The sequence below is a fragment of the Ipomoea triloba genome, chromosome 3, assembly GCF_003576645.1.
Source record: "Ipomoea triloba cultivar NCNSP0323 chromosome 3, ASM357664v1".
Lineage (NCBI taxonomy): Eukaryota > Viridiplantae > Streptophyta > Magnoliopsida > Solanales > Convolvulaceae > Ipomoea > Ipomoea triloba.
In genome coordinates, this window is record NC_044918.1 from 14,412,807 (window position 1) to 14,428,772 (window position 15,966).

General features: G+C 34.7%; 1 protein-coding gene across 1 annotated transcript; it reads right to left on the reverse strand.

Moving 5' to 3' along the window:
• Positions 1-1,553: 1,553 nt before the first annotated feature.
• LOC116013964 (protein NRT1/ PTR FAMILY 5.1) lies at positions 1,554-5,627 on the reverse strand. Its single transcript, XM_031253935.1, has 4 exons — positions 5,479-5,627; positions 4,827-5,044; positions 3,152-3,708; positions 1,554-2,779 (listed from the first exon to the last, which is right to left on the reverse strand). Exons 1-4 carry the CDS (start codon positions 5,582-5,584, stop codon positions 1,915-1,917), a joined length of 1,746 nt encoding a protein of 581 aa, XP_031109795.1. The 5' UTR covers positions 5,585-5,627; the 3' UTR covers positions 1,554-1,914.
• Positions 5,628-15,966: the final 10,339 nt, after the last annotated feature.

Genomic DNA, 15,966 nt, shown 5'->3' on the forward strand with positions numbered 1-15,966 from the left:
TTATACAGAAAGTTTAAATTACAATATTATTTTATATATATACAACAAGTTTAAAGTAGTGCCAATCACCACCGGTGCCTATAGACTGCATCCAATGCAAGAGGCACCTGTATTGATTGACACTTTAAAATTTTCTTTTTTTATAATATATAATATAGAAATTAAAAAAATTTTAGTACTACATATATAAGGAAAGAATTGCGGGCAACCTAAATACACAAAACATTGATGTATATATATTTGGTTGAGTATTGTGCCTCTAGGTTCTAGCTTAATTTGATTGTCTCTATCATTTGAAGTCATTTTCAAGTGCCATAAACAAATATTTTTAGTATAAAATAAGTGATGGAATTTGGTCTAAGGTCATGGTTGCTTCAAAATGTGGCATACATCATACTTTTTGCCATTACACAAATTCCCATTGATCTCTTAATTGAATATTGCATGCTCCAATTTAATAAAACCTAAATAATGTACATCTTCTTTTTCAAAAAAAAAAAAAATAATGTACATCTTTACTTTCCCCAAAATCCAATCTTTTGATACAAACAACTACATATGCAACTTTCTAGAAACTAACATCACTTAGAAACTTTTATAATAGAGCAGAGAGGTAAAAAGTGTGTGGGTATTACATATTTGTTAAAGAAAAATATTACATATCTCATATGGCACGGTTTCACACAAAACTAATCAAATTGAATATTCATGTATGATATGCATATAATATCAGTGTATATGCCGTAATTATATTGTATCACTGCACCTTTCATAATCGACATAATTAATTTCAAAAAACAACCCAAAGTTATAAGTTCAACTTACAAGAGCAGTCTATTAGCATTCTCGGTTTGAGCCGATCAGCTATGGACAAGTGAGAGTATTTTGCCTCTTTGTGGTCCTTTATCGGAAGGGGTCAAAGGTTTATCCATTGCGCTGCACACCTCGAGAAGTAGTTGTGAGTTTCCATTGTCACTCAAAAAAAAATCATTTAAAAAATAGCTTGAAAGAGGTGCCAAGTGAGTAGAGCATGATTCTAGCCTGTACCAAATGATTAATTGATTACAAATTCGATTCTTGCCATGCCAACCGTCTCTACGTTGAGCTTGTCGCACAATGTCTTCCTAGTACAATTTACCTCTCTTGTGTGACTTGCAAGTTATTATAAAAGAACGAAATTTACCTAATATATGCTATTGGATAGTGACTACATAATTTTCTCAATACCCAAAAAAAAATTAATTTGGAAAGAAAAAAAAACAAATAAAAAGCTGCTATATAACCTTTGGCGGACCAGGCCCGATATTACCTAGGATTAGAAATTTAGTATAGATACTCAAATTTGTGTACGATGTTTCCTATTGGGCCTTAATGCTCAACGGTTTGGACAATAAATATGATTCTTTTTACATATTTCGTGAATTGGATATTTGGATCCAATTAAATTCTGAGTTCAAAAGATATTATAGCATAGCAATTAAAATAATTAAATATGATGTAAAATACACATTACGCACATAATCTAAGTTAAATATTGTGATTACTAAACCAACTTGATAGATAAATTTGTACTTTGTATTATGGTGAACACATATTTAATTATAATATATGAATGATTACAATACTACTCCGTATACAACTATCTATATGTCAATACAATGTAGATAACACTTCCTCTTTTAACATTAATACACATAAAAGATGGAAAGGCTTTTAAGGTTATCCTGTATAGCCTAAATGAGAAGAAATCCTGACTTTTGTAGATGGATAATACTTGTGTAAGACTGATGGGTCTTAATCTGTGACATAGTTAGATTTTTGATCTCTTTAATAAAAAGAACTGATCCATTTTAAGGATTGAGACCCTGACACGGTCTCACACGGGTTTTTGTCTTTCTGGCCATGAAATATGTTTTAAGGAAGTTGGATTTCTATGCCTTTGCCGGTCTCCAATTCCAAATCCTCGTCCTTAACTTCCGTCACCTCCTTCTTGTAGATATACTTTGATGATGCCCAGATAAATGCGCCCAAATTCAAGATTGAAATCACCAGAAGGAACCCATAGTAATAATCCAAGTGAGAATCATTAATGTTGTCTCCAATCCAGCTCTTGGCTTTTCCTCGTCCGGTGATTTTATCCACAATCGTCACTAAAAAACTGTTCAAAAAGTTCCCGATCCCAATCCCGCTCGTGAAAAACGTCGTGCCGAGGCTCTGCAGATCCTCCGGCGACTGGTCGTAGAAGAATTCCAGCAGCCCGATGGCGTTGAACACGTCGGCGACGCCCAGGAGGACGTACTGCGGCAGCAGGGAGAAGATGGTCATCGGGACGATTTCTTTGGGCCCGGTGATGCCGTGGGCGGCGATGACCCGCATCCGCCGGAGCTCCACGGCGGAGGCGATGGCGATGGCGGCGATTTGGATGGCGAACCCGATTCCGAGGCGTTGGAGGAGCGTGATGCCTCGGGGGTTGCCGGTTTTGCTGCGCATTAGCGGGACGAAGTAGCGGTCGTACATGGGGACCGTGACGAGCATGGAGAGGGTCACGAAGCTGCCGAGCGAGGCCGCCGGGATTTGGAAGGCCGAGCCGCCTACGTGGCGGTTCAGGGTCGTGCCTTGTTTGACGAAGAGGGTGTTGATCTGGGCCCAGATGGTGCTCGGGACTAGGGTTACGACCCATATCATAGCCATTCCTAGGATGACTTTGGCCCCTTCTACTTGAGTCACCGTGCAGGGCGGGCTAACGCTGCCTTGCTTGATCGCAGCCTTGTCCAAGAACCTAGACACAAATTGATACATAAGACACAATATAATAAAAAGTATACCTATATATATATATATACACACGCTCTTGTTACATGTTTTGCTTTCATTAGTAGAGACAAAAATACAACTTTAATTAAGTTAGTTAGGCTGTAGTTGATTTGAAAATCATAAAATTTCAAGTTAGACTTTTAGTGAGAACAATCTATTAAGTTATTTGGTTCGAGTGAATCAGCTACAGATGGCTAAGGTGAGTTTCCTTTGGTGACCAAAAAAAGAAAAAAAGAAAAATATTACCTAACCTTAAAAGGACCAAAAAATGCATGTTTTGGTTATGATAAAAATGGTTGATTTGTCACTTATAGGTAATGTAATTTAGAAGGCATACCTAAATATGGGAGTGTGTTGGACTTGGCGTTTTCCGGTACTAATATAGTACTGAGAGTCAAACTCATGGAGCTCCGACGGGTCGGAAGGGAGGTCAAGTTTCCGGTTGGATAACGCAACGGCGGGCACCCGGAGCAAATTCCGGGCCGGAAACCGATTCAACCTCTTCTTGTGCCGGTACAATGGAGTCCCAATATAGAAAATAATCAAAGACAAAATCAACCCAATTGTGGGAATTCCATATCCCAATCCCCAGCTCAAGTTTTCTTGGATGTAAACAAGTCCGATTGTGGCCAGCAGAGCTCCGGCGAAGGTGCTGAACATCCACCAGTTGAAGAAGGAGACTTTCAGGCGCTTCTCCGACGAGTTGAAGTCGTCGAACTGGTCGGCGCCGAAGGTGGAGATATTGGGCTTCGTCCCGCCGGCGCCGATGGCGATCGTGTACAGAGATGCGTAGAAGAAGGTGATCTGAGAAGTGGTCGCCTTGTTGCAGACGCCATTGTCGCAGCTTGGTTTCAAGAATTTTATCGACACCGCCATTGTCAAAAGCACCATTCCCTACATATGTATGCACCGTTCAAACTTGTCCATTTAGCAAAGTTTTATTATTAGCATTGAATTGAAATCCCAAATTATTTAAATCAAAGTTATTACTAAACTAAACCAATAAAATATTCACCAATGACCTTGGGATTTAGACCTTAAGTGACACGAAATCTAATCATTATTACATCGACCATGAAATGACCATCTAGTAACACCGAAATTTAATCATTATTACATGCACCATGATCCATACAACTGGGTGAATCATAAACAAAAAGTACAATTTTAATATACTAAAAATACATTATTTTTGTACTGTAAAATACTTTATTTGAAAGTACATCATTTAAGTACTGAAAGTACATTCTTTTATAAATACTATTAAATAATGTACATTTCGTACAAAAATAATGTACTTTTAATATATTAAAATTTTAAAAATATATCTTATATTCATGGTACACATGGTTATGTGAACCATGATCCACATAATAATTTGCCCACGAAGTCACTAGGTCATGGTCGGAGTAAAATTTTCATTAATAAAAGAGAAAAAGAGTAATAAAAACTGTGTTTTTTTTTTTTTTTTGATGAATCAAACTATGATGCCTAAATATAGAATAGGAAATAGAGTAAAAAATTGAGAGTATGTTTAGTATTATTCATTTTGAATAAAACTTGCTAACAATCAACCAAGACATTAAAAGTACAACAACGTCAACATTTAATGTCAAATGGACGGGTCAACAAATTACTAGCTAGCTAGTGGAGAATGGCACTGGCAACAAACATATAGTACGTCAATGATGAATCATATATATGCATGTGGTGAACCTAGCTACATGTCATTCTTGCTCATTATTATATTTATGCCCCACGCAATAATAAAAAGCCTTGTAATAATTAGCCAACCAAAATATGGGCAACCTCAATATATATATACAAATCTTATCTAGTGGTCTAGGAATCAGCATGCACTTGTACGGCATCTCCTCCATGGCTAATTTCCTATTCTAAAATTGAGTCATCATGCACATAAATGGCAATATATTCACCACATTTTATTCTTTACTAACTAAAACTTTTAATTAAGATGGAATATAATGTGTGTTATGATATGATGTACTTACTATGACATAAATGAAGGACGAGATGGTGAAAGTCCAAAATCGGCCCAGATAAGCGTCAGCGACGTAGGCGCCGAGGAGAGGGGTGATCCAAACCACGCCGGACCAATTGTTGACGTTCCTAACCGATGCAACAGTCTCTTCATGGAGTTGGGTTGTCAAGTAAACCACCAAGTTTGAAGCTATTCCATAGAAAGCCATCCTCTCAAATGCTTCATAACCTAGGACACATGAATCAAGCAGTCATATATATGATACATGATCTCAATGTGTAGTCCTAATAGGTCGAGTTGTCCTAATTAACTGATAACCAAACTTGATACACAATATCAATATTAACACATTTGCTGATGATAAGTCTAAGTCCATAACCTAATTTTGCAATCCGGCCTATAAGTTGGGTTGTCCTAGTTTACTGATAATTGAACTCAATACATACACTATATCAATATTAACACATTTGCTGATAATTAAACCTAGGTCTAGAGTTGAGACCCTAACTTGGGCATAAAATTTAGGTCAAGAGTGGAGGTGATCGCTCTGGACTCTTTCGACTTTCTCTGAACCTTATCAAGCATAAGGCAAGCAGTGTAAACAATAACAATATACACTTTAACCTAAGATTAGTAAGAGAGAGAGAATTTGTGATGCATACCAACGAGAAAAGCGCAGGCTTTCCATTTGCCAGTTTTCTCTGAGAGGACAGGCTGACCATGAAGATCAACTGTGCCATCTTGTGTGTAGCCTTTGTTTGCTTCCATGATAAATTGAAGGAAGAAAAAGAAAAAACAATGGAGTGAGGAATAATGGGAGGGAGTAATTAGTTGGTTGGCTATAAGTAGATGAAGCTAAGCAGCTAGGTAGCCATGGGGAGTGTCCACACAAGAGAGTGTGTATATTATGGGCCACACAATATTTCATAGTCTTGTAGCCTTCGCACAATGTGTCGTGTCTCTCGACATATTATAATCAAGTGCAGCATGCGTCATTATATTGACAGTTACGTTGCTCCACAAAATTTATTTCTTGGTGATTATTTATCGAGATGTATAATGTTACTTTTTTCATGTTATTTAATTTATCAAAATAAGGATGAATTGGTTAGTTAGACAATTGGCTTGCTAATAATAAGAATTAGATGCTGACTTGGTTATTTACGTTTTCATCCATTAGAAAAATCATGTGTGTCGATACACTTAATGGAGAGGGTATTGACAATAATTAAACTTATGAAATTAAGAATGGAAATTATATACTTTACCCACTTGGTCATATATACCTATCTTAGGGAATACTATACCCCTTGTTTTTTGCTTGTGCGACTCAATGCTAACCAATAACCATCCCGGATAGATAACAATAATACTTAAGCTAGTCCTCAGGACTTAACATAGTGGTTCATCGCCAAGCTTGATGTCATGACTAAAGACGGTAGTGTGAGGGTTCGTATCCCACCGGAAACATGAATGGAAAAAAGTCCAGAATGATGGGAGGTGTGCATTGGATCCCTTGTGCATGCACTCATGATGGAGACTAAGGTCTCACCGTTGGGCTGATTGCGTATTGATATAATTAAGGCAACCAGTGTGCAGACTTCTTAGCCAATATGAGCCAAAGTTCGTCATTGGGTACGCCCGTTTTGAATCACCCCCTAAAGGTTTGAACGAGCTTCTTCATCGTGACAGTTCGGGTGTTGCTTCTAGCCGACGTCGCTAATCCATCAGGGCCTCCGAGCTCCTCTTGATCACAAAAAAAAAAAGGGGATATTATATTGCATTTATTACTTGCCCTATACTTAAGTGTAATCAGACTCTAATTAATGAAATTAGTTGTATCCAAAAAAAAAAATCTTTATAATTAAGAATCTTGTAATATAGCGACAGGTGTGAGTTTGTCTATAAGATATCTTGATATCAATATAATTCTCCTTATGCGTGGAAAAGAAAGAAAAATATTACAAAGTGAGTGACAAATTGACTAGTGGAGTAAGGTGGTATTGTCAATTTGGCATTGTAATGTCATTCATAGTATAGTAATTAAAGTGAGTTGGCATCATAATTCACAACACAACCCCAAACATTGCGGGGAATATAGCTGCAATAGTTATATCATAGACCATATCAGCATATTCATATACATTATGAATTTTGTCTAGTGCAGATTATGTATTTGTACTACTCATTCTACTACATTGTAGTATCTATTCATCGGTGCTTTCTCAACATGTTAAAGCAACTAAAAATACATAATACATTAACTGCAAATACATAGTCAAGACCAGGATTCACAACGTGCATAATTAATAAACCTTGACCCACAATAATTTGCAATATAGCTAGCTACCAAGAAGCAGTTGTTATACGGTGGACCATGATCGTAGAATTAATTTTAGTATAATAAAATGATACTTTAGTGTTACTATAATGAAACTAATGTGTGTGGAAATTGAAACTGTACTAAAAAGTAAAGCACATTATTGTCAAATGAAACTGTAGTATAATTAAAATGATACTTTAGTATTTCTATAATGAAACTAGTGTGCGTGAAACATGAAACTAAAATTCAGAGCTATACAATAACATATATTTGTGAAATGACCTGAAGTACAATTATAATAACACTTCAATATTATTATAAGTGTGTATAAAAATGAAACAAAAAAATAGAGTTCAAACAATAATGTATATTATCAAATGAAACTAGAGTAGAATTATAATGATATTTTAGTGTTTTAAAAAAAAGAAGAAGATATTTTAGTATTGTTATAATGAAAATAAAAAACGTAGCAATATTGTTAAATGAAACTGATATATTATTAAAATGATATATACTTTATGTTCCACAGTAAAATTTGCCACCAACAAGCACCAACAAGTTAGTCAGATGAAACATTATGTGACTTTTAGGTGAGCCCAATCAGTAATCCTTAACATGTTCATTAACGTCTTGGTCGGCCACCTAATCTATCCACTTAAATGCTTAATCCTGTTTATGTGCTCACATTTAACTATACACCAAAAGTATCAATCTTTTCAAACAAATATAAAATGATCGAAAATCTAGAGTTTGAGGTCAGAAATTAAATTTTTAACCAATTTATGTATGTAAAAAAAATTTATTGGTAATTTTAATCAATAATTAAAAGTGATTAGTGATACTGACCATAAAAAAATACTGATGAAAGTTTTAAACAACTTGATTAACTTGCCGAAAATTTTCAACTATTGAAATTAAAAAAAAAAAATTCAATTCTTTACATTAGAAACGAAGAATCACTATCGAGTTTAACTTTTTTTGTACCTTATTCATTCCCACTTCATCTATAATCATGATTCCAAGGAAGTCACTTTGGTAGTGGAAGATGGAGCACTAATTCAACCTGCACTTAAAATAATTAAATTTAGGATCATTTATTGTTACACGTAAAATAATGTATTTGTATATATAGAGTTGTTTATTGATAACTTTTGTATTAAATTAATTGGTTTGATATTGATTACCTATTTATTTACCTACTTTATTATCTTACTATCAGATTTATTAAATTCTTTAATAATTATAAAACACATTTTATATGCACATATGTATTTTTGGGTGGTGCACACCGGGTAAACCGCGCTCCTATGTAATAACATGGTCAGCAAAGTCGCTAGTGACTATTAGGTACAAGAATTATATTTTACTCACTTGACCACTCCTGACCATTAGGTACGAGAATTATATTATATCAACTCGAGTCTCGACCACCCTTATGGAGAAACAAAAATATTTCTCTCATCTGACTGGTGGGATGATTTTGTGACTCACGATTTACCTCTATAATGGCTCCAATAACGTGATCATGTAGACTTAGAATTAGTCCGACGAAACTGGAATCACCTAAATATATTTTTTTTAAAAAGTCTTCTCTCACTTAAACCTATTACAATCATTACGTTTTTTATTATTGGAGTTACAATTCTTATTCAAATGTTTGAACCAAACATATTTCATTATCCAAATACATCAATCATAATCATAATCTTATTCTCCCCGAATAGACTACCTTTGAAATTGATTATTAAGAGTTACGTAAAATCATTATGATTAATCGATGTGACAATTGGATTAAACAATATCGTTCAATTAGTCGTATTATTCAGGAAAAGCATATTTCTTTTTTGTCCAATTAACAAGTTGTGATGCATAAGCATCATCCAAAAAAAAAAGAAAGAAATATAATAATAATAATAATAATAATAATAATAATAATAATAATAATAATACATTACACTAAAAGGGGTGACGGGTGACCAAGTGAGACTAGATTTCGATTCTTGTGAACTTTCTTAATCGAGCATATTGCACACTCTTTATACGGAGTAATAAATAGTCAAAAAAATATTTTTTATACACAAAGAAAATAATTTAAAAAAAAACCAACACTAAAAATAAAGATAACAATTGACATTAAAACTCGCAACGTTAGAGTAAAAATAGTTTTAAAATGGTTCAAATATTAAATTTAATACACTCGAATATTGTTAATTGGCTTATTTATATTCGAAATACTTTATATTTTTTTTACTATGTCTAAAATTTTTATATTCAGATTTTATAAATACATTATATACAAATTTTGAAAGAATTGTTAAAATTTTCCTTTAAAACTGTCCAAATAAAATGTTGCTCAAAAGTTCCCATAATCCCGTTACATCAATTTGCAATTAATTTATGGGAAAGACTGCAACTGTTATTTACGTCCATTATATAACGATAAACTAATTTAAATAATTATGTATAACAAATGTCAATAAGCCATAAGAAATTAGAATTAAAAATTTATAATTATCAAACCAACTATTCCGAATAATTTTATGAGGTTAACCCCTACATCCATTTGCAAATGTTAAATCAGATTGACGTTTATAATATCTAGTGATCAATGAAAATGACATAAAAGGAATCTAGCCTTATCTCAGCCGTCCAATGAAGCTTTTCACATTTTGATGTCTCACTCACCTTGTTAGGACTAAAAATTGACCACATAAAAACTTGAGTCTGGAATATGAATAGGAGCGAGATTTGAACAATGCATACTCTCAAGTCAGACCACCATTAATACTTTTTCAACTTACTAAAGCACAAAGAATCAATGCGTCCAGTGAGGTTCAAATCTATGATCACCACTTGAGAGAATTATAGCTATGTCGCTCGACCATAAAGTCTTTGACGGAGGCTCGATCTCATGACCTTAGTCACTACATGCCATCTGAGCACAAGGTGCTTGGCAATGGACCACAATTAATCACACCAAATCAAGCTAGCTAGGATGTTAATCTCTCCAGCCATTGATGGAAAGAAAAAACCTATTCACCCATTGCAACAAACACCAAAAACAACTTCCCCGCAGATTAAACGACTGCAATGCACAAATGATATACAATTTTAATTATTCTTGCAAGTGCACGAGTCAATTGTATTTTAGTATGCAAAGCAAGAATCAAAACAAGATTATAATGCATAACTGCAGATGGTATAAAACGTGACGAGTCTAATATCTTGTCATCAAAATGTGACGCTTTCTACTATGCAAATATAAAGAATAAAGTTTGCGTCTTCGCTACTAGCTATAGCTTATGCTTGAGAATAACGATACCTACCAAGAAAAGGCTCCAAGGAAAAAAGTACAGTCAAGCATGGCAAGATATTTTGTGAGAATCTGTGTCACTCAAATATGAATATAACAACTAGTGTAGGTGTTATCCCAAAGACAATGATATGATAGAAATGGCAGCAGAATCCATTAGAGGCATGAACAAAGATGTCATCTTAGGTATTAATAACTGTTGCATGGCAGGCAGGGCAGTGGAAGCAGAAACAGGCAATTGTTTAAAAGAGAAAACTCATCAGAAGGGGCCAAAATTGATGGCCCTTTGAGAGTTTGGTCCTAAACCTACAAATGTTGTTTGGTTGCTTCAAGACTGTGACTGAAGGCCATAGGTTTTCACTGTCCTGTGTTGGCTGAAAACCACATGTTTTTGTGCCCATTTCAACTTGGTAGTACAAACTTTAGTTACTTTAGGCATTAAAAAGGCATGGGATCATGCCCTTTATGTTGGATCCCTTTCAAAAGAGATTCCTCAATTATATGTTGTGGGATATGCTCCCAACTACTAGGCATTGATCCGGTAATACCAAAAGTTATAGCTAGATACTTGCGTAACAGCCAATGCTATAATGGATGTTTCAAATCCACATTGGGTGGTGGGATGATGGACTTAGAAGTGCCCATTGCAAAAGACGTATTAGTCCAATAGATATGTGATATTGTCCAAATAGGTCGGGCTATGAGTTCGATTATTGTCAACACACTCTCTGTCAAGCCCATCATATAAGACTTTAATTTCTTAGTACGGTTTCTTACTCTTGCATGGTTTGTAGGTTACTACACAAGAATATGATTTACTTAGTGCACATTCTCAAGTAATGGTTCGCATTTCTCTAAGCAGAGAGACTCAGGGAGGAGGAACCTTCAGATTTAGGTATTACTCACGAGCTAGCTAGCTCTTGTGAACCTGATATGTGGGGTCGTATAATCTAGTTGGCATTGGTTAATTCCCATGAATATCCAAGGATGCTAAACAAAATGAACCGTACCCTACCTCGATCAGTTAAACAAACCCTGCAGATAAGCATAGGAATTGGTTTAATGTATTATATGGTCTGTGACTGAAACCACAAGTTTGCTACACCAAAAATGAACCAACAGCCAAGGAGTTGAGATGACCCATAGCCTATCTATGGCAAAAAAGTACCAAGCTAAGTTTATGAGATATTTCTTGTGTGGCTACAAATATACAGAAGAATGAGCAGTATAGTACAAAGTAATAAATGAAGAACGAAGAATATATATTGCTAGTCTTCATTTGGATGCAGATTATAAAGAGTAGGATTAGGCGGCCCGTCAAACAGGATAACCCTGCATAAGGTGTCATCAAGCTATACAAAAATAGGGAAGGGGGTCTATCTCAATACTTACAGTACACAGCTCCAAAAACTGTTTCGTGCAATTTTTTTTTCACGCAACTCATTGCAATATACATTTTTATAATTCATAATGTACATTATCTTACCCCATAAATTTAATTATTTTAACTCATAATGTACATTATTTTACCGCAAAAATTTCATTATTCTAGCACACGATGCGCATTATTCTAACATATACGGAATAATGTACATTATTTTAACACATAATGTACATTATTCTAACTCATAAAATTCAGCAACATTGTTTTGAATCATGATACACACAGCTGTGTAGATCATGATCCACACAATAATTTATCGGTTTATCTTCGTCTTTTGTTTTTTTTTTGTTTTTTTGGATCCTATTAAATAGAACAAATATTCTATCAAAAGTTTCAGCGGAATGGTGCGTCGAGCCTCTTCCCCGAGTAGAAGGTCAAGCCATATGTGGCTGGTAATAGCTTATGAACTGTGAAAGCTACTGAGAACTGACTGTATTGGAATCTAACATGTTTACACCTAAAACATATATGCCAATGCAGATCACGTGGCTATTCGACCGTGATTATGTGAAGTAACCATTTATGGAGCGCCTATGGTCAGCTATTCTTGTTCCAACCAAGACTCTTCTTAAGACGCCTTTTGGATTGTACAAAAGTTGAAAATCGAGTTTGCAACATATACGTGTTTGAAGTTACGTGTCTATTTGAGGTGAGAATATATAATTCACACAAAAAGAAAACTCAACATGAGGACGATTAGTGTTTTTTTCATTATGTGTTGGGGCGATATTGACTTTTTGTGTTTAAGTAGGTTGAAAAAGTTATTATATATGAACATATACTACATTGTAATAGAGTCAGTGGCACTAAAAAAAAAGTATTTATAAATATTATAATAATAGATATGATATACATTATGCCAAGATCGTGTGGTCTAGAGGTCTAGTGGCATGGGTTTGAGTTATATGAGAGGTTGTGGGTTTGAGTTTCAGTGGAGATGGTCTATTATGAACAGATACTACATTATACTAAAGTTAGTAGTACTCAAAAGAAAAATGATATGCAATTTATTCCAATCATTTTATATTTTATTGTGTATTGATTTTTTTTTTTTTTTTCCTTTTACTGACCGAAATTTTTGCCTCCGCCCTGGTGGCCGGTCGGCATTGGGAAGAAGCTACATGGCACCGCCGTGAACGGCTGCGTGGCACCGCATTATAAGACCCCAAAACTCCATTATCACATTGAGAATCTCATAAAGCATACACCTTTAATTTAACGCTAGTCCATTATTTTATTATTATTATTTTAAAACACTGAAACAGTTATCAATCTGCAGCAACGGGGAAAGCGGCAGTAGGAAAGAAACAGTTGAGAAAACCTTATAATTATCAAAAACCAACGGCTCATCAACCGCGTGCAGAATACATTCTTTCCAATGGAATCCATGTTCATAAAGCCAATGGTTTCACTTCTGTTTCTTACCCACAAAAAAATTCTTTTATCGGAGACACTAACCAAGTTGATCAGATTAGAAGTTTAATTTGACTCGCAATTATACATTAAAAATTTATATGTATAGTAAATGTATGTTTGAGCATTTAATTTCAACATGTATAATACTATTTACTTATGCTAGCAAATTAAATTCACAGTTCAAATAGTAGCTAAGAATTTCCTTACCAGGCCACTCAAAAAACTTCTTTTTCTTTTTCTTTTTCCTCCACGTTTCAATTCAGCGGTCCAACAGTCAACAAATTTATATATTATACGAGTATATATATCAGAGTGCCAAAACCTGGGGGCCCTCACCAAACACCCACAGAATATTGCCATTTTTTTTAACATATCCACTGTAAATACTATACTGTATCCCAATCTCCCTCTTTCTTGAATCTCTCTATATATGCATGTGTGTATGCTTCTCCATTCCACTCAAGTTTTCATCTTTCCATCCACCAATACCAAATCTTCCATTGGTAATATATAGATCAGAGTTGAAGGATTAGAGAGAACGAAGATGGAGGCCATTCAGACATGGGTTTCTCAGCACAAGCTCACCACCATTGGTAATTTTACTTACTTTGCTTATTCACTCTCTCTCTCTCTCTCTCTCTCTCTCTTTGTACTCTCACTTAATATTAAAATCAAAAGAGTGTAGCACATGCATGCATTTGAGAATAAAAATAATACTCATAAAAAACCTTACTTTATTATATAAGATTGATCTGGTGTAACGTGTATAGGGACTGTTTGGGCATCTGCAATTGGAGCTTCATTGGCTTATTCTCGCTCAGCAACCCCTCTCAAACCTAGCCTTAGACTCATACATGCCAGGTAATTTCACCTGGTTTTAATTTCTTGATTATTTGAGCTGATCAGTTATATATGGACAACTCAGACTGGTTTAAGGTCTTTTGTCAACGTAACTAAGGTCACAAAATGAATTTCACCCAAAGCATACTATCAAATAACAACAATAGGCTTTTCCGATCCGTAAATCAAAGCATTAATGTAGATTGACAATATAGAAAAGATAAAATTAAACTTATATATGATCATAGATAGCAACTTAATTAACATGGTGTTTGGTTTTGATGTAGGATGCATGCACAGGCATTGACATTGGCAGTGCTATCTGGGGCTGCGGTTTACCATTACTATGAGAAGCGTGGAGCCAATTTGGAGCCCTCAGGGGATCACAATTAGCCCATACGATAACAGAAAAATGGGTGATTAGTGAAGGATAATTATGGCTGAGAATTATATTAAGAATAATATTATTATTAATTAATTTCTTAGTCTTATCTCCTTGTACTATGTGGCTTAGCTTACACGAAGTTTACTTTAACCTCGCCTCTTTATCCCAGCATTGTACATTGTTGTTGGATTTCCCAACCTTAATTATTCTAGTAATGCTAATCTTGGCCCGGTTTTGCCACCGTCTCGAATTAATTATTCTTACACATCAAGTACATTATTATAATTCATAAGAAATATTATCTTACCTCAAAAATTTCATTATTCTAACACATAAAGTACATTATTCTAACTCATAAAATACATTATCTTACTCCAAAATATTCATTATTATAACACGCGCAGAGCAAAACAAATTTTAAATATCAAGACGACGTCGTTTTGAACCACGGTCCACACAATAGTTTACCGATGTAGTTCTTTTTTGGACTAACTATTTTGGGTTTGACACGAGGGACCATTACGGTCCACTTTTAAGTAGGGCCCAAATGAATTTCTATGGCTATCATTGGGCTTGACGGGAGGGCCTTTACAATCCAATGGATTATTACACTGATACTCATGGGCCGCTAATTATTTTGGACTCAAAATGTTGATTATCATGATGCAACAGCCCAAATCCATTAATCCAGTGCACCCACCAAATTAAGTGGTCAAATTTTGGGCTCGTTAGAGGTGGGCGAGTGGGAAAATATGATTCTTATATTTAAATGTTACAGAGTTCGATTCTTGTCAACACGTTATCAGTTGAGTTCATCACATAGGGTTTTCCTATTGCAGGCTAGGTTTACCTTACTTCTCAGGATCAAAGTCATGTTTACACAACTACAATTTATTTTAATCACGTGGTTATTACACATAAACAAGCCCAGTCACACAGTGTATTCTTAATTTAATCACGTATTAGTCTCTTACACATGAGCAAGCTCATACTCTAACAACAATTTATTCAAACGATCAAATGTTAATATTGCTCTTTCAAATGCATAGGGTATGTAGAAGGCTAATATTTTTTGGGGTTAGCTGAGAATGATGTGTTGGCCTTACCTCATATTTGCTGTTTTGTAAGGTTGGAAAGTCGTTTTCCACTTCCTAACTTTATTCCCTTTCCTTCCTTTTCTCATCAACGATTGAACTTTCAATCTTCTTCACAATTTTTTTATTTTATTTTTTCATTTCTCTATCTTTCTACCCACTCTTTGATTCACCAGACAATGCCAACTAACCAACGTATATTGCAACAAGTTTATATATCCATATATTTAATTAATTTAACTATTTGTGTATAATTATGTTATTGCATACTTTGCCCACCATGGGCCGTTTTTTTTTTTTTTTTTTTTTTTTAGTAATTATTTTAATAATAATGG

Bases quoted from the DNA above. Each gene is read 5' to 3' on its own strand.
- LOC116013964 (XM_031253935.1), bottom strand. From the start codon at position 5,584: ATGGAAGCAAACAAAGGCTACACACAAGATGGCACAGTTGATCTTCAT. The intron at 5,045-5,478 runs GTATGCATCACA...CATGTGTCCTAG, and splicing joins AGCCTGCGCTTTTCTCGTTG to GTTATGAAGCATTTGAGAGG. The intron at 3,709-4,826 runs GTAAGTACATCA...ATACATATGTAG, and splicing joins CGTCCTTCATTTATGTCATA to GGAATGGTGCTTTTGACAAT.